Consider the following 19,613-nt stretch of genomic DNA (forward strand, 5'->3'; position numbering starts at 1 on the left):
ATACTTTCTCCACCTCCTGACAATTCCGCAAGAAGCAATAGATGGACTCTAGAGGACTGGAGTAACGAATATAAATATATTTTCCGAAATGCCTAATTCATGTAGAAATAGAAAAGTGTGAACGCATATTCTGCTTATTTCTGAAAGACTGTTCTAAAGGTCCTAATATAAGTGCAGAAATTAGAAATAAATTCGGACGAAAACATTTTCCGAATAAGAAGTATCTTAAACTTTTAAGACGAATTCACACATTTTTATTGAATGTGATATGAAGAGTATGGAGTATGGAGAATTCCTCTCCTTTCCACAGAATGCGATCTCATGTAAAACCACTTTGTTTAAAAATAACTATCGCTCCATTTTCTAAGAAGAAGAGTTCTCAACCACAACATAACCTCAATTTAAATTTTTCATGTTCTCTTTGGATCTGCGGGTCTAGGTTCGAATCCGAAGAGTTATTTCGATACAATTTGAAAAGGTGAATATTCATGTATTTTCTCACTAGCACACTGCAGATATAATAAATGAAGAATTTTTTGTAACACTGAAGTGTAGATTGAAAATCCTACATCAAATATTTGATTGTGAATTAGCCCTACTGCCATGGAAGCTATGGAAGTAGATCAAGACCCAGAAGTTTCAATAAAAGAGACTTTACTATACATGGAGTTCGACCAGAAGGTCAAGGACTATCTTTTCGATGACAAGATTTTCTTCAGAATGGCAAGACTCGAAGAATCTCCACTGGTCCAGTTCAACAATCACTTATTCAAAGGTACTCCTCGCTTCATTATATTTTTTACCAAATAAACCAACCTCATTTCTAGGTGAATACAAGAGCTGTCTAGGTACGAATTTATTCTTCTCCGACTGTGACAACTCTTCATCGCACAATTTATTCGAGTTAGGGTCATCCATGAAATTGAAACATCAAGCAACACAATGCAAAGTATTAGAACTGAAACCGGTCAGAATACCCTCAGACATGGCTGAGCTACCCCAGCCAATACACGACATAAAAATCAACAAACGATATGATTATAAGACGCTACTGAAAAAATTTGCCTATGGTTCCTTGAATCTCAAAGAAGACTTGGCAGTTGTGCCTAGAGAAAAAGATCCTCAACCAATAGAACAGGAACAGAAGAGGGAAAAAGGACAGGATGTATGTAAGCCAGAATTATCTAAAGCTGTTTTGAAAACTAAAGGACAAAAAGTGAGCAGTAAAGTGGAAAAGCAATCGGATTCTGCTAGCGAAGGAGGGACACAATCAAATAAACCGAAAAAGGCGGACTTTATTGTTGTTGATATTTTGACCTTTAAACTAGAAAAGTTGAAAAAATTATCATTGAGACCTACGAGGAGGAAAAAAGAGTTCGAACCTGTTGAAGAGTGTGAGGAAAAGTACAAAGAAGCCTATGCCTACAATTCCTTGAAATGCTCTGTGAGTAGCTTAATAAAAAAGACTAGAAACTTAGAATTCCACTAAATATTTTTATTATTTCAGATAATGAAACCATCCGACTATTTCCGCACCATCTCAGAAAAATTCAATGAAAAAACCCTGGTAGGAGCTGTTGATGTTGACCGAAGTGTATTGCAGGGTGTTATCGACAATTCTCCCAATTTTCATCGTGTCCTTAGCGAAGAGGAAAAATCTGCCTTGATGAGCATCAAAAACTTCGAAAATTTATCTATGCCTGCCAGATACATAGTTATCAAATCGCATTTAGAACATTTAGAATCCACTATACCTACTTTATTGAAGGATGAGCTTTTTGAGAAAGACTCTCATGGGAGAACTATTCGGGAAACTATCAAAATTTATAAGAGACTTCTTAGAGTAATCGGTGGTTTAGTGAAGCGAGAATATTGTTATGACAGTGATGATGAGAACAAATCGTGAGAAGTTATTACCAGTTGTGGGAGAATAAAGTGGAAAAAAGTGAAGATTGATAGTCTCCACTGTATGAAACATGTTACATTGAATGTGGAATCTGCAATTTAATGATAGAGTTGCATCGTGAGATGAACTGACCCTTGGCACATACTTGTCAAAAATTGAGGTTATGACTTATTCACCAAATAACCACTGGTGATTTTCAAGAAGTCCTTTTTCGTTCTTCCAATCTGTAGTCATCTTTGAGAAATGTACACATAATTATTTTTCTTTTTTAAGTACTTTAAATGAATTTTTTAGTGAAAAGGTTGAAAAGATAAGAAAATATAACATGAAAATTTTTTTATTAAAAAATAACATCATAAATTAAACAAGTGAACAATTTATAAATATCCTCAGTCTTCTGTATCTTCTTCTGCAGGGAAAGCATCCATATTTGGAGCAGTCAATTTGGCTTTTCTTAGGTATGGACTTCTGGTCAATTCCTTTGCAGTTTTTCTCTGGGTAGGATTGTAAACTAGCATACTCTGAAAAATACCAAAAACATAACCTAAACCTTCACATAATAGCTGAAACTCACCTTCAGCAGAGTTTCTTGTTCAGGATCTTGAAATACAATCAAATCCTTGAGATCTTTTGGCTTCCACTTAGGAAACGACGGTTTGAAGTCTGGAAAAAGAGAAACTCCTGGCCACATGTCTTCCGTTGGAGTACCCATTATCCTGAATATTTTATAGATTTGATCTATCTCCGAATCCCCCGGGAATAGAGCTTTCTTCAGTATCTATCATAACAATACATCATCACTAAAATTTTAGATCTGAACTACCAACCTACCATTTCTGCTAGAATACATCCTAAACTCCAAATGTCCACACCTGTGCAATAAATTTTCGTACCAAGTAACAACTCGGGGGCCCTATACCACATTGTAACAACTTCATGTGTATATGTTCTAGTTGGAAGGGAAAAAGACCTTGACAAACCAAAATCGGCCAATTTGATATGACCCTCTTTGTCTATCAACAAATTTTGTGGTTTCAGATCTCTGTGTAGTATAGTTCTTGTATGTAAGTAGGCCATTCCGTCCACCAGTTGCTTCATATAACTCTAGAAAAAAAAAACCTGTTTTCATATAAATAAACATGTTTGTGTTTCAAGATATCCAGATTTATTTCCAACAGATAAGCATACCCTAATAAGTTCCTTGTTTAGTGGCCCCTTTGAGCGATCCATGTATTTCTTCAAATCCAGATCAAGAAATTCAAAAACTAAATACAATTTATCTGTGCTGTACATAACGTCTAATAACTCAACTATCGAGGAATGCTTCAAGTTCTTTAGAAGACATATTTCTCTGATTGCTGTAGAAGGTACCCCTTCAGAATCTCCTTTATTATAAAATCTGAAAATGTTATTTGAAGATTCAACTTTGAGAATATTCCAGTAAGTTGCAATACAAGATTTACAATAAAAAAAGCAGAATAAACGCTTGTTGAAAGTTTTCTCGAGATTCCACAAGCAGAATTATTTATGTAATATCCAATCAGTTTCCAAATTGTGTTGGAAAGGGCCCCAATCTAAGCTGAATCATGTGGTGCTACGGTGCTCAATTTCGTATTGCACCCCAAGATCCAGCTAAAATTAGGGTCGATATTAGTAATTGTTAGCACTAAGTCTCCCTGCAGGTTAATCAATCAACTCCAATACCATAAGAAATTCATAGTTGCACAGCCATTTACCAGTTGTTAACTGATAAGTTTTTTTAAAGAAGCAAAAGCTGAAATTTTTACTACCGATTAAACAATTAGTTACTCACTTTTCTAACTTGATGCGCTTTAGAGCTACATGTTTACCCGTAAGTTTGTTTTTAGCTTTGTATACAACACCATAGGTTCCTTCGCCGGCAGTTCCCAATTTAATAAATCTATCTAATTTTTCCATTTGAACTGAATATTCTTCCCAAGCTGTTCGTTAAACTTAGCGGGAAAACTATCACAAATTTCACCGCCATTTCTGTTTATAATGGTAAGCGCAGGCGTCAACGGTGGATAGGCTTCCATTCGCACACACAGCTCTACCAACCTAAGGAACAAAATCGATAATATGTTAGTATGTGAATTTCCTCTTTATCGTGAAAAACATATCACACTACATGCGTATATCACTTCTGAAAATTGATAAATGTAAAATTCAACCATTTCCCCATTTTATATTGCCTTAAATAGCGTTTTCTCTAGGTTTATTTTGTGTGATTGAATTTTTATTGTTGGCAACAGTACAGACGCTAAAAAGTGGAAAATATCGACCAATCAACCAGATTACAATGATCAATAGGAGCATGTTTGATTGAAATATATGTCCAACTTTCCGAAATATCTTGAGATCAGTAAAAAACCTAAAGAGGCTCAAAAACAATGAATCTTCAAAAAAATTGAGTTTTCATTATTTGATGAAATCTGGCAACATCGCTGATTTAAAGCGGTCGATTTTTTTTACTAGACCCTTCGGAAATAATCGTTGGATGTCGTGACTACTCGGTAGATTTTTTGCGCTTCATTTTGATCGGAGGCAGTTGCTCGGGTTCTGTAGTAGGCGTCATTGGTTTATATGGTGGTTTGATTTGATCTAAATTAGGGAAAATATACTAGAACTTCCACAGTTTTTACCAAAAAATTGTCAACAAAGCAGTTAAAAAGACCCATCACCAGAGAGTTGCTTTAATAAAGGTGAGAATTGTCCTCCAAAATACGATTCTTAAATAACGTTAATTCGATCATTGTCCGCCATTACGGCGTCACCTTTCAGGAAATTAAAAATTTTATTGTTTTATTTCAGATCCGACCATGGCGTCGGAACAATTTTCACTGTGTTGGGATAATTTCCACAAAAACATGAGTTCTGGCATGAACTCCTTGTTGGAAAACGAAGATTTGGTAGATGTGACTCTAGCGGTTGAAGGAAAATATCTTAAAGCTCATAAGATGGTGCTTTCAGTGTGTAGTCCCTATTTTAAAGAACTTTTCAAGACTAATCCGTGTAAACATCCAATAGTGTTTATGAAGGATGTGTCGTATGTAGCGTTAAGTGATTTATTACAATTTATGTACCAAGGCGAAGTACAAGTTAGTCAAGAAAATTTAACTACCTTTATTAAGACTGCAGAGGCCTTACAAATTAAAGGACTCACTGGTGACGGAAGTGTGAGTATCTTTGGAATTTAATCACAAATCATATGTTTAGTCTTGTTATCCCTTATTGATCTTTAAATTTTAATAACAGAATGCAACAGAAAATGACGTCGACCAAGAAGAAAAATCTGTACAACATTTATTAGAAGACAGTAAATCAGAATATAAACAAAGTGCCCCTGTTCCACGACCAAAAAAGATAGCACCCCAAGCTGTAGCCCCACCACCTGCTAAAAGACAAAGGTCAAGCACTTCGTCCTCTGAAATGGCACCTAGTAGTATAGTAACAAAAACAGAACCTGTAACGAATGCGCCTACTGAATTTGTACAATTTAAAATGGAACCATATGATCAATCACAAACAATAAGCATTCAGGACGATGATGAACAATTTGGAGAAGGACTGGAAGAAAATGTTGGAGATGAAACTGAGGACTATAGTATGATGGAAGGAAACGAAGAGGAACCACAAGCAGGCACAAGTACAGAAGGAACTGGAGAAGGACAAGGTAGGTGTAGGTTTTAATCACTATTCATTTTAGGTTCATGAAATATCACTCCTGGGAGAACATTGAAGAAAACTATGAAATGATTTATTGCTTCTTCCATATTTGGAGCCCTTATCTCTTTGTTTTAGTAATTGAAATATTGAATGAAATGAGGACACTTCGAAAGTAATCGGTTCATTTCAGATTTTTATTGGTGAATCCACTCATTTTGTAAGATGCTCTTTTTTGGGAAACTTATCAAATTGGAAATGATTTTGATGAAGCAGATTAAAAAAAATTTAAAAACTTGTCTAAAAATCACTCTTAAAATATTCCTTTTGAACCATCTATGACTATGCAAACGTTTTGTTTCCTTGATTTCGCTACTGATCGAAAGCTCAATTGTTTGATTCTCTGAAAGTACATCTGCTGATTTAATTGCATCGTTTTCTCTACAATCTTTGAAGCAGCATTAATTACAAGCAACTATCATTTTGCCATTTTATCCCAAATATTTCAGTACCCAGAAAAGTGATATTTCATCAACTTATGTAATTTTTTTATCCCAGTCCAAAGTGTTGTCCAAAGTATGACTGTTCAATAATACTAATCAATTGTACTTGTAGTTATTTGTTTTCTATTGATTTTTTTCTTTGTCTATTGATTTTTTTTTCAATTTTTGAATACTTTCAACTGTATCAATTGGTACTGTGGTCTTGAAAATAACCTTGTTCTTGATTCTTTTTCCGGTTTATTATCATGTTTGCCTTATGATATAAAAATTATTATTTCATTTGATATGCAAACTGTTATGGAGGAAAAAGAATGGCACTCTTTCCATGGCATTTTTATTGCCATATGAATATTTTTGGAGATCATTGATGAATATTAAAAGTAGTTTTTTCAAGTTAGAAACAACTATGTTTTTTGAAGAATGTAGGTACTCAACAGTTGTTGATTATCAAGCTCATTCTTCGTACTTTAATATTCCTCTCGATCTTCTCCAAATAAAGTTATGATAAATTTATCATAGCTGAATTCATATCTTATTTGGTGGAAAGTGTGCAAAAAAAGGATTATTTTCCAAGTATTCAATATCTTTAAAAAATGTGTACAATATATTTATGTCTTCGCAATTGAAGAAATTCCGGATTAGCAGGTTTGTATTTTTTTTTGTATTTTCCTTAATTTCCACAGAAACATTTCATAAGTTGATTGTTTGGTTGATTTACACAAAGTTTTCTGTGGTTGTTCCCTTTTTGTGATATTCAGCTTTAGTCACTTTTGTTTATGTGGATTTCATTTAGTAAACTGAAGCTGAATTTCACTGTGGTATTTTTGGACAGTCATAATTTTCTAAATTACCTATTTATCTTAATGTCTCCTTTATATCTGGCTGGCTTTGGTTCTGGGATTTTTTGTGTTATTCTTATCTTATCAATTTTGTTCCAAATGTTCATTTGAATTTTTTGGAGGTCATTTATTGGATGTCCTAAAATTTCTTGTGGTGCGCGCTGTGGTGAAAGTGATGTTTGTGGAAAAACCAGTTTTTGCTGGGTTTTCCCCTTTCCAGCATAAACTTTGTGCTGGAAATTTTTAATGAACTAGTTGATTGTGAAGTTTGTGTCGGAATAACATTTGAAACCCTTTTTGTTATGACAGTTTTTTCTGTTATGATTATGTCGAGTTACAGTGAAGTGCTGAGAGTTTTTTTTGAACGATGAATGACGGTAGTCGATTCTCCTTGATTACATTCGGGATATTCTCGACTTTCTTCGTGTTATTTTTCGAATTTTGAAATATTACGAGGTTTTTTCAGTAGTCCAATACATAGAAAGTATCAATAATTATGGTTCTAAGGTTGTTTGAGTGTTAGATGAGAATAAACATACGTTTGGTTTCATATGAGACAGTATTTATAAGAACTGAAATAATATAAAACCAATTATCGAAATATTAGGTCACATTTCATCATGAAAAATGAAATTAACTTGAGATCTCTATAAAAATACGCTAGCTAGCAAAGTTTCGGACTTCTGAGGGGGGCACTGCATTTTGATTCCAGTACTTCGAGAATTTTCTTTGCAGGGAATGAGTTTCGACGCTGTCATCAAAATAAGAAAGATTAAGGTAAGTATAGTTCCCTTAAAAAAGAGACAATCCACTTATTGAGTGGATTACTATTTGTAAGATTCACACCTGAAAAAATTTATAAAATTGATAGCGGATAATTGAATGATTCAAGCAAATTAAAAAGTACATCAGAGTAGATTCTAATAAGATCCGATAATTTTGCGCATGCGCATTTCGGAGAAATTTGGTTGTTGCTAAATACAGGTATCTTGTATAGAACTTCGATTGTCTGATGTTAGAGGGCAGCAATGCAGAGTAGATCGTTAATTTTTACTGTAAGGGCAGCAGTGAGGTGTTACTAGATGTATAAGGGAAAAGTCTTAGTTGAACTTGTTTATGTGTTTATTGTTGTACATTAGAATATTGTTAAGATTGTACAATACAAATTTGATAATTTTTGTCATTTATGCTGTTCTGAATAAAAAAGTGCTCGATTGAACGTTTAATTCAAAAACGACTTGTGAATTATTGTCATTCCAAATCCATGTTCTTAGGGTATGAAATTTCTGTCAATAATTAGTTATAAGCAGTTTTTGTAACGTATTTACTGAGCGAATCCTTGGGAATGCATCTACACAAGAGGAGATTTTTGGAACATCGGAGTATTGCTCTACCATTTAGGCTAATTATCACCACGTTTATGCCAGTAGTCATGGTGTAGTACTCGAAAGTGATGTCCACATTAAACATTCAAGAAAGTAGTAGATTAATTTATTGCTCCCGAGCATGTTAGCCACTTACGAATTGCCAATCTCTAGGGTACAACTTCTAATGGATAATTTTTACTTCAAGATTCGAAAAATGAAACATTTGGAACATTGGAACAATTCAAAAGGAGAAAACCGAATATGCCTCGATACATTGTGGATGGATTTGTTTTTCATGTTAATATTACCAAAGGAAATCCTCCTATGATGTGAGTAACTGAATGGCAATGGCAATTCAAGTGAATATCCATTGAAGCCGGTCGAAATATCTTTTCCTTTCCTGCTCAATGTCAGTATGTTAGAGCAGAAGTGACACAATGACCAGGAAATCTCTAGTTTATCAGTTGATTATTCCTCTCAGTTACTTGAAAGATGTCGAATTCGTGTAGGTTGAAAATCGTATGCAAATTATTTTCGAAAAATATAGGAAACATATTTTTTACAAGGCTCTAGCTTAGGGAAAATCGCCTAAGGACAATAAATCATGTATTCAGTTAGGCGATGCCTTGCCATACCCAAAAAACTAGCTGAACCAATGAGCGGTTTTGAATGTGACGTACCCCATTCATTAGAGCGCGGCAGTTAGATAATTCAATTTTTTCTTAATCGTTAAATTGTTTTCAAAGCGCAGTCGGTACTCTGGGAAAATATATCGTTTTTCTGATCCATGTTTCAGATGAAGAACGATGTGTAACAATATAAAAGCCTTCTCACTCGTTTTTCTTCAAACTTCGCTCATAACATTGTTCCCAATGAGTCTTCCTAGGACAAGGGCTGTGTTTATAAGATCAATAATCTCTTAAAATGGGAAGGAAACAATTCATTGAGAGGTCAAGATCGATTTTATGTATTTCAGACTTTCCAATGGTTATTCACTTGAACAAACGTAGAGGGGTTATACCTAGTCATAAAACAAAAATCCAAGTATTACGAAAGGCACAAATATTCAAATTTTCACCGTTGAGTAATTTAATTTTTATAAGACGAATAAATTGACCATAAATCTGAAGAAATGGTCTCTTCATCGCTCCAAATCTTCAATGTTATGATGACGTATATTCCCTCAATCTACAACGCTGCCAGATAGTCCGTCTTATCCATATCAATTTTAGATATCTCAGATGTTTAGAGTACAAAAGACTAGGTTGTCACGCTCGTGCGGTACTGCCACATGACGGATCGATAGACGACATCAAAATCAATAAACCGCACAACCATCCTCCTGATTATTCGGCAGAGGAGAAGATCGTCTTCATGAGGGAGCTGAAGGAGGTCATGCTGAAGAATCCATCTGTCCCTTCAAGGACTGTATACGCTACCCTAAGCGAGATGTAAGTGTTCTCATCGGCATCTTTGTCTTTCGGTTTGCCGATAAAATCTTTAATGAGAGATTAAAAGTACCTCTTTGCTGGCCTCGGCTACGTCGCCGAAGTTGCCAATTCCCCCAGCTATCAAAGTATCAGAAGCATAGATTAAAATCTACTTCAAGTGTAAGGGGTAATGAAAAAATGTTGAAAATACGAATAATCAAATTGAATAATTTATTACATGGAGAAAGACTTACGAATTTGATTCCAATATTCTCTCAATCGACGTATGTAACGATTTGTGGGAAGTACAAGTCATTAAAAGTCCCCGATTTTGGAAATTAAGCTAGTCCAACATGCCTCTGTTTTATTTCCAGGTATCCTAACGCGGCTAGAGAGACTCCTTTCGACCACATCAGGCATAAGATGAACCGATGGAGAAGACAAACAGATGAACATTGAGCCAGTGGAAACTGGGAGAAACACAAGAAATCTCACTTCTAGATTTATGTTATGGATGATTTTATGTATTCCAAGAATATGTTCATTCCGATTGCGTTATACAGAAAAGTCCAGTAACACTGAAATGGAATCTAACAAAATGTATAGAAAGTATAAAATTATACTGAAAATAATTTTGTAGGTGTTGATCGTTGATTGTAAATTTATTTCAGTATTTAATTAATCGGTTTCCCCTTTTCATTGTAGATATATGTTCCAAACGTTTACTTAATTTTTGTGTATTGCATGAAGCTAATTATACTTATTTTAAATACCAAATATTTGTTTTATTAAAACTACAGCGACGAAAAAGTAACACTCTTCAATTTGATAAAATTCAACAGGATCGACAAGATCCCCGAGGTTAATTTCACAATTTTCAAAAGAAGTCATTACATAATTAAAAATTCTAAACTAAAAACATTGTTGTTCAGAGGGGCATACATGCATAGGTTGTTATTCTGAGGGTTGGTCGTCTGATTTGAAAAGTTTTACATTTTCGTCGCTGGCAGTTGACTATCCCATCAGTTCATCGAAAAGTAGAGAGATCTTTTGTAAGTATAGTTTTTTTTTCCGAAAGTGAGAAGTATCCAAAAACTTAATCTGGGAATTTTCAGGCACTTCCTACTTTATAAAAACACCGAGGGGATTACAGTTGTGTTACCAGAAGGAAATCTATTTTTGTGATAAAAAGTATGGAGACGCTGGTTTTTGGGGGTGTTCTCACTACAGAAGATTCGGCTGTAGGGCTAGAATCAAAACGATTGGTAACAAGGTTGTTTTTCTTAAAAATAGACACAACCATACGACAATCAGTTATTTGGACTCTGATGTAAAGCAATGTGATGAGTAGGATGGTGCGAATAGATTGTTATCGAGTTGTTGAAGACCTTTATTATGATGAAGTTCTTTTTATTTTATTTCGATTACAGTATTCAATTCATCGAGAATATTTTTTTCACTGAAATCGAGTCATTTTGAGACTTTCAAAAAAATTGTGAAGACTTTAAATCTTCTTTATCGATATACATCTGTCATGTCATACAATTTTTTTAAATAAACACTAACAGTTGCATCATTTTGAATTGATTTCAAGTCCTGATAAGTAGAATATTAGTTGATGTTAAAGATTTTGCATCACATGTTGTTCTCATGGAACAATCAGGTCGGTCATAATAAAAACGAAGGAAAAAATCTGATTTTGATTAATTTCTATTCCCCTTAGGCGTTTCCTCAAAACTGTAATCATTGTCACTATTGAAATATTTTTGGTTTCGTGAGCTACCGCTCAGGGAATATGAACAGCCACCCTGTGGCTAATATATACACGTTTTTAATACAATCACAATAACATGAAGCACATTTCGCAGTGTGGCCTAGTAAATAGATACCAATAACAGAAATCCGAAGACCAAGGAACAAAAGTTTTGGAACTTTTCAAACAATTGGGGGGGCATTTGAACGTTGGTCCTAAGCTGATTATATATACTAAAAGAAAATGGAACATTGAATAGTTGAAGAATGGTAGAAGGTTTCGAGTTATAGGGCGCTCACAGAGCGCCAGCAATCTCGAGCGCAGCGAGAGATTGTTTGGAACCTAAACTAATTTGGTACACAACCTAATCCGGGACCTAACCTGATTTGGGACCTTAGCTTAGAACTTTAGTTTTGGTACTCAACTTGATTTGGTACCTTATCTAATTTGGAACGTTATCTAATTCGTGCACGTAACATATATTGATGCGCAGTAATGTTTATTTTGGTTTATGAAACAGTTCTGAAACGATTTCGTCTCTTGCATCAATTTTGTTCACCGAACCCTCCGGTTCTCAGGAAAGTTATCCAGTATTTCTGTTGTAACCTGAGTTCATTGCAGCACATCTGTATTTTTATGCTGGAAAAAAACATCCGATAATGGTCTACGACGGTTATGAGTTCAACAGACATAGGAGTATGAAATATGCCGATAGAAACTTCTGGAGGTGTAAAAAAGAAAACGAAATGTGTAGAGCACGATTGTCCACTTTTGGAAGATGTTTGAGGATATTGAATGGCACTCATTCCCACCCACCTACTTACAAGGGAAATTTGAACATATTGAAATCTGTGACTGTTAATATTACCCGATAGCAAAATCGGATTTAAAGCTCCAAATATCTGTTAGCAAGTGTATTTTCGAAATGAAGATTTTGAGTGAGATAGTTTTTTTTTACGAATAAAAATGGAATGCTCTGATTCTATTTGTTTATTTGCAAAATAACCATTTTTTCGTACTGAATTCATTGTTTCATTGGGATCGGCTCAACATATACCTATCAAAATTTGTAAATGTAAATCCTCTCTGCTTGCAACGCGCATGTTAGCTTCTTTAGATGTGTATGAGGTACTGGCTCAGACAACCTTACCGATGACTTCTTTAGCTAGTTCTTGGATGAAACACACAAGTATTATGTGCCTTGACTGAGGAATTATCATTTGTGTTTGCATTATTTTGATACGAAAAATGTCGGAATTTATTCTGTCATCAATCAATTGCAGGAGCTCTATATTTTTATCCCGGAAAGAAATATCCAATAATGGTCTACGATGGTTACAAGTTCAAGAAACACCGCAGTTCCAAACGAACCGACACTGCTATGAACTTTTGGAGATGTTCGAAGGAAAGCGAAATGTGCAAGGCGAGGTTGGCAACGTTTGGCAAAAGTATGCAAGTACTGAACGGCTTTCATACACACCCTCGCACCTACAGAGGAGACTCTAGCAAATCGAAAGCTGTGATTGTTAACATTATACATGGAACAAGTAAAATTGATTGTTAATGAACCTATTGAGAATGTTGAAGAAGAATATAAGAATTCGTTTTGCCATATCTTGTTTGAATCGATAACTCCAAGAAAATTCACCTGATGAAATCACGTCTATTGCGTTTCACAGAATCCTACAATTTTCGATGCATTTGGACCATTGGTAGTAGTTCAGGGTAGGTTGAGTTAAATTAGGTTTGATTGGGTTACATAGTGGCAATGATTTCCAGGTAACCTAAACTGATCTACCACACCCATTGAACTCTAAAAAAAGTTCTTTTAGAGTTCAGTGACCACACCAAATGGCTCCAGGTTGAGTTAAATTAGGTTAACCAGGCTAGGTAACCCAGTTTAATCTAAATTAACGTAACCTAAACTAAACAATGCCTCCAGTATGGCCTCTGTATGGAATTTGTCACTACTACAGATCGTTCCAGGTACTGTGTATTTTTCTCAAGCGAAAAAGTACCCTGTCGTGATTTTTCGTAATAACAGTATATGATGGATCAACAGACAGTAAACAGGCCAACCTGGCGCTGCAAGTTTGAGAGAAAAAAGAAATGCAGGGAAAGAATGTGGACTTACTACAAAACTTTGAAAATCGTGCACCGGTGCAGATTTGAGTACTTTGGTGTCTGCTGTTTTCAATATTGTTACCAAAGAAGTTTGAATTGAACACTCCAATGGAAAAAATGTGTTTTGTTGAAAAGTTGATAATTTTAGAGTAATAAAGAAGATTCATTATGTTGGTTTTGTTCTAAAGGTATTTGGTAGCTACTCTTATTTGGTAACCCAACCTAATTTGGTTCCTAACCTAACCTTATTTCTTACCTAATCTAATTTGGAACCTAACCTAATTTGCTACCTAAAATTAACTGCCCTAACCTATCAGGTTTGTTCGTAGAGTGGTTTGAACGGTTGTAAACTGTACAGAGCAAGCGCAAATGGCTTTTCGCTACCCCAAAATGGAATTGCGCTTGCTCTGTACAGTTCACAGCCGTTGCAAACCACTCCATGAACAAGCTAATTTAGGGTGGAAATTGATTACCAACGCATTTCAAGTAACGTATCATTTTCATCTGTTAGCACTTGTTTCAATTACATTTTTTCTTAGTGGATGAACTGCGGACTTGGTCTAGAGAAAATTGATTATGCAACATTCACTGGCCTTGTCTACCTTTTGAAACATGAATTTATTGCAGGAGCTCTGTATTTTTATCCTGGAAAGAAATATCCGATAATGGTCTACGATGGCTATGAGTATAAGAAACGTACGACAGTGAATTATACGCATAAGAATTTCTGGAGGTGTACGAAACAAAACGAAATGTGTAGAGCAAGATTGGCAACTTTTGGAAAATGTTTGCAAGTGCTGAATGGTGTCCATTGTCACGAACGGACTTATAAGGGAAACTTGAATGATTTGAAATCTGTGATTGTTAGCATTGTACGTTAAGTACATTTAGTGAATTCCACACCTTTTGACTGATTAAATAACATTTTGGTTATGACCGAAATTTACCTGTTTATTCAATTGAAAACGTCGAATGAAGATTACTATGTTTATAAATCTGCAATTTAATATTTAATTTCATTTTTTATATTCATGAACTAATAGGTTTTCATTTCATTCGTGCGTTTGTATCTAATGCAACAGGGTATTCAATATGTAAGTTGTTTGTTCGATGTGATACAATAAAATAAATGTTTTTTATGCTATTTTTCCGAATGTTGCTCTCAAATGAATGATGCGTCTGACATTCCCTCTTCAGATGTCAAGGCTCCCGTCGTTTTATGGTATTTATCACTACTACATATCATTTCAGGTACTGTGTATTTTTCGCAAGCGAAAAAGTACCCCGTCATGATTTTTCGTGATAACGAATTCATTATGGAGCATAAGTTAGTCAACAAGACAACCTGGCGCTGCAAGTTTCAGAGAAAGAGTAAATGCAAGGCAAGATTGTTGACTTACGGCAAAACTTTGAAAATTATGAACGACGAACATACTCACGAAGGAAATTGCACCGAAGATTTGAGCACTTTGGTATCTACTGTTGTCAATATAGTGACCAAAAAAAGTTTTAAAATTTGATGATGTGAAATTCCTTGTCGAATGGCTAGGACAGATATGACATCAAATTGTTTTTTAGTAATAAAGAATTTAAAACGTTGATTGTAGTTGGTTTTTTATGTTTCTATCTCGAGAATTCCGATTCAACTCGAATAGGGGAAAGAAGTTTTGAGTGATTTTAAACATGTAAAGAAAAAAAAACAATATTTTTAAGAAAAACAATGGGCAGAGAGTTAATTGAAGTTTGTAATTTTTCTGTAATCCATCTCCAATTCCCTGTCGATCATTGGTATATCGTATTTTGAAAATGACTCAAAAACTGCTGAAGCTAAAGAACTGGACATCTTGAAGCTGCATTCAAATCTGCTGTTCGACCACTTTCTCCAAGTTACCTTGAAATTTATTTCATCACTTAATTTTTCGAATAGTAAAAATAAAATTAACTGAAACATCATTGAACAATGTGTTGAAGAATCCAAAGATAATAATAATTGCGACCATAGCATGAACTCAACGTGTTTTCAAATCCTCATCTCAGAGGCTTCTGCACGTGTTTTTACAGGTGTACAAATAATATACACCAGGTATATCATTATAAGCACCGACTCGTTCAAAATTGTTAACACCTACTTTTTCTTCCAGGTGTTATCTACTTTACCCAAGGAAAAAAGTACCCTAAATTGATAATAAATAGGTATGAATTCATGTTAGAAAGGAAGTACGCTGATAAGACCGCTTGGACTTGTAAATATAAAGAGAAAAAAAAGTGTAAAGCCAGATTGCTCACCTACGGTAGGACGGTGAAACTCATGAATAGCATTCACTCGCATCCTGCAGATTTTGAAGGCGACGTTGAAAGCCTGATATCGACTGTCGTATTTTTCGAGGAAAAAGAGAAGACCTATTTTCAGTTGTAATTTTTTCGAACAGAGATATTATAGGTAAGGAGGAGGAAAGAGATGTATGTTTCATGGTATGCTCTCCCCTATCGAATGTAAGGTCCAGAAACTGTGCCAAAATAAGAAATGATTCTCATTTTTGCTAGTAATGAAAATAAAAGTAATAAATGATACAGAACATACAAACGAAACTCATAGAAGAAAAACAAATATGATAATAAAGGTAATAACTGAAACTTCTATAAACATTAGTCTCATGATTCTTCTTTTATGCTCTTGCCTCTCCACCTGTGATATCTTTCTGAGAACCTTTCATGTGCAAAAACTTTGATATATCTCGTTTTTTTCATGTGTTTTTCAATTTTATTTAATCTGAAACAGAAACCTTTCCCTGATCATGCCATATAGACTTCAAACTCAACATAGAATAATATTTATTTTGTTTTTGTTGATCAATATCAGATATAACAAAACGTTTTTTAAGCGATTGTCTATTGGCCTAGCAGTGAAAGGATAAAGTATTCTGCTGCGAATAAATTGTCCTCGAATGATGCAATAATGGAATTGAGATGCTTATAAAAAATAACCCTTGACGTTGTGTAACCAACGCTCTGACTAATTCCTGTTAATTGATTTGTTTGATGAGTTTTATCTATGTTATTTATATATTTTTGTTTCATAGATCTTTGTGTATATGGAGAATTGGACTGGTAATAAATTTTCCATGTGATTTCTTTCATTTCTTTGGTCCTATCAATTTTGCAAAAGATTCAAATCGAAGGTTGGGTTTGATGGGTTTTTAAAGTGATTAATACTTCAATATCTATGGTGACAAAGTGTTTGAGTAGGTTGATAGGCCATTTCCAACAAGATAGTCGGTGAAGTAACTGTTGTTGAAACAACTTATGGGTACATATACAGGGCGTGAATGAAAATTTAAGGTGGGATTCCTTTTTTGAAGCCCCTGAATGGCCCCACATGATTTTTTGACTAGGAAACACTATTCATTCAAACTCTGCGTATATGGAGAAGATGACAACGAATTATAATGTCTTGTTGAAATGAAGAACTAAGTTAAGTAATACTGTTGTACCATTTTTTGCAGGGGGAATTGTATATACAGTAAAAGGCAACAAGTATCCAATGCTGATTTACGAGAATTATCTCTTTCGGATAGAAAGGAAGACACCGGAGAGAAGCATTTGGAGTTGCGTGCAGAAGATGAAGAGTAAATGCAAGGCACGCTTCATTACTTTCGGCAGTACCTTGAAATTGATGCATCGGCATCACAACCACGAGATAACCCTTCGTTATGACATTTCGAAAAGTGTACCCACTCACGTCAACGTTGTAGAAAAATCTTAACATTCAGTTTGATGAACCCGAAATTGTCTCTTACTTGTGTGGTAGTGGAAAGTGCTGAGTATCAAAAATCCGTATTAAACTCAATTGTGCCATCATCTTTTTTACTTTTCAACACTGTAGATGTAGTAGTTTGATTGCCAGTTGAATTACGTCATAATTTTTTTCATAGACGTTGCCAGTTTGAAGGAAATGGTAAGATCCTATCTGCACCAACTGATATGATCGTTTTTCGGTGTAAAATTCAACCATATTTTTTCAGATATTTATTTCGTACCTGGCAAGAAGAATCCCATTATAATATTCGAAAATTGTGAATTTCGGAGGGACGCTTCAAAAAATGGTAGATCATCTTGGAGGTGCATATGGAGCGACAGAAAAACAAAGTGCGGAGCCAGAATTCAAACTTACGGAAAGTCCATAAGAGTAACTGGTCAACAGCACAACCATGCCGCTGAATTAAGGCGTGATACAACTGGTTTGGCCCCTTTTAGAGTGACTGTTTTGGAGAAAATGAATTTTTTCGAGTTGTTCTTTACCGATTCTATTAAGAATGTACTAAATAAATAAGAGAATAAATGCTGAAGACTTAACAGTGAATGAATGCAAAGCTTGTACTATTTTTGCTACAAATATGATCTCTCCGTTCTATCTGGAAGGACAATTTTCTGTCACTCCAATTTCATTGTTTTGTTAGTGTAAACTTTGTCTCTTTTTATTTCACTTTGAAGTGTTTTTTATTTTGTGTTCAGTTTTTTTATTGATTGTTATTTTGTTGCAGAGATTATTCATTTTTACCAAGGCGGCAAAAACCCTGTGCTGGTTTTAAAAAATTTTTGCTATTTCAAAGAGAGGGATCGCGGAGTCAGAATCAAATGGCATTGCGCAGAAAAGAAGGCATCAAAATGCAAAGCTAGGGTTATCACTTGTGGAGCGACGGTAGAAGTCCTACATTCGACCCATAATCATTCACCTTCGAATTTAAAGAATAAAACTCTAACGCCTCAGATAGTTCAAATAATATATAGACAAAAATGCCTCCTGAGCAACATAATGAATCTAGTACAATCCACATAGAAGATCATATGTTTGTATATTCATTCTTGATCATCCAATTGATATTCATCCGTTTTTATCAAGTTTGTAGGTGTTTACCTACTTTTATGCAGGGCCAGTCTATAACTCGGAAAAAATTCAGTAAATCAACTTGAAATGTAATTTTGTTGATTAAAATATCGTGGTGGGGGTAATTTTTTAATAGTGGGGTATTTTATTCATTGATCTCAATCATATATCCTATTAGTGGGAGTGGAACTGTGGTGTGCAGGAAATTTTTAAATATTCTAGTCATTTTTATGAGATGTTTCGATGTTTTTTTTTTTTATTTTTTTCAACAATAGCTTTTTATTGTTAGATTGTTTAAGATATGATCGTTTTATCTCACTGAGGTAATAATTATTTGTTCATTGTATGAATACGAAAGAGAGTATATTTATGTTTATCGCAATGCATTGTTGTTTCATTTAACTTCTTATATTCTTTTTCGTTTTTTTTGTAGCTAGTAAAAAATTGTGATACTTTAGTACATTCTTTTATATTGAAATGTTGATCGTTGTATCTCATGAAAAATTTTTGAATAAATATTGGTGGTAGTAAGAAATTTTTTTATCCATTTCGAAATGCCGATAATTTAAAAAAGGCTATGATCGTTCTTAACTCGGAAAACCAGATAATTCAAGTTATTTTTTAGGTATTATCCACTTCTACAAAGGCTCTAGGAATCCGATAATAGTTTTCGAAGGTAACGTGTATTTGAAAGAAAGGTCTTCAGGTGCTAGGACCCACTGGTATTGCAGAAAAAAAAGATATTCGAAGTGCAATGCGCGACTGATGACCTACGGCACTGTTTTAAAAGTTTCCGGGTCTCACACACATTTCCCGTCTTATGACGGAAGGAAAGCTTTGATCAAAAGAAGCTTCACGATTGTTAGAAAATAAATAAAAGAGTGATTGAATGATGATTTTTTATTTCCAACCTTTTCAAAAGTTTCAATTTCTGAAATGCGTTTCCAACAGATTGTGAGCTGTCGTTGTTTCGTGTCACTGGAGAAGTGAAAATGAGAAAGAATTTACTATAAGAATGACTTTATTAATGTGAGCAAAATGGCGAAGTTCCAAGTAAGAAAATTTATCGAGTTTTGTGGAAATCTTAACATGGGACGAAATAGAGGTGGTTCAGAAACTGCA

At 34.5% G+C, this 19,613-nt stretch overlaps 3 protein-coding genes across 48 annotated transcripts in view; 2 read left to right on the forward strand and 1 right to left on the reverse strand.

The window, feature by feature from the left end:
• Positions 1-391: 391 nt before the first annotated feature.
• LOC123314901 lies at positions 392-2,271 on the forward strand. Of its 2 annotated transcripts, XM_044900350.1 has the most exons (4): positions 392-478; positions 594-775; positions 828-1,444; positions 1,508-2,271. In XM_044900350.1, exons 2-4 carry the CDS (start codon positions 604-606, stop codon positions 1,904-1,906), a joined length of 1,188 nt encoding a protein of 395 aa, XP_044756285.1. In that variant the 5' UTR covers positions 392-478; positions 594-603; the 3' UTR covers positions 1,907-2,271. The 2 variants fall into 2 exon arrangements, with proteins under 2 accessions (XP_044756285.1, XP_044756284.1); XM_044900349.1 differs by having other exon boundaries at positions 415-775.
• LOC123314903 (cyclin-dependent kinase 2-like) lies at positions 2,228-3,930 on the reverse strand. The gene is made up of 5 exons (XM_044900351.1): positions 3,720-3,930; positions 3,095-3,305; positions 2,738-3,010; positions 2,481-2,684; positions 2,228-2,427 (listed from the first exon to the last, which is right to left on the reverse strand). The coding sequence occupies exons 1-5, from the start codon at positions 3,842-3,844 to the stop codon at positions 2,296-2,298; spliced, it is 945 nt and encodes a 314-aa protein (XP_044756286.1). The 5' UTR covers positions 3,845-3,930; the 3' UTR covers positions 2,228-2,295.
• A 531-nt stretch (positions 3,931-4,461) lies between these two features.
• LOC123314896 (modifier of mdg4-like) overlaps positions 4,462-19,613 on the forward strand; it is a 41,590-nt gene continuing 26,438 nt past the window's right edge. For 32 of the 45 annotated variants that reach the window (XM_044900311.1, XM_044900341.1, XM_044900319.1 and 29 more), the window contains exons 1-3: positions 4,463-4,629; positions 4,739-5,103; positions 5,183-5,600. In XM_044900311.1, coding sequence (XP_044756246.1) covers positions 4,747-5,103; positions 5,183-5,600 — 775 coding nt within the window. In that variant the 5' untranslated portion in view covers positions 4,463-4,629; positions 4,739-4,746. Of the gene's footprint in view, positions 4,630-4,738; positions 5,104-5,182; positions 5,601-8,504; positions 8,629-9,531; positions 9,751-10,103; positions 10,507-10,844; positions 11,303-12,103; positions 12,373-12,765; positions 13,062-14,233; positions 14,479-14,857; positions 15,135-15,747; positions 16,735-17,109; positions 17,385-17,628; positions 17,960-18,147; positions 18,491-19,116; positions 19,382-19,613 lie in introns of those variants that run through there. The other 13 variants (XM_044900301.1, XM_044900302.1, XM_044900300.1 and 10 more) reach the window with 12 other exon arrangements.

The sequence above is a fragment of the Coccinella septempunctata genome, chromosome 6, assembly GCF_907165205.1.
Source record: "Coccinella septempunctata chromosome 6, icCocSept1.1, whole genome shotgun sequence".
Lineage (NCBI taxonomy): Eukaryota > Metazoa > Arthropoda > Insecta > Coleoptera > Coccinellidae > Coccinella > Coccinella septempunctata.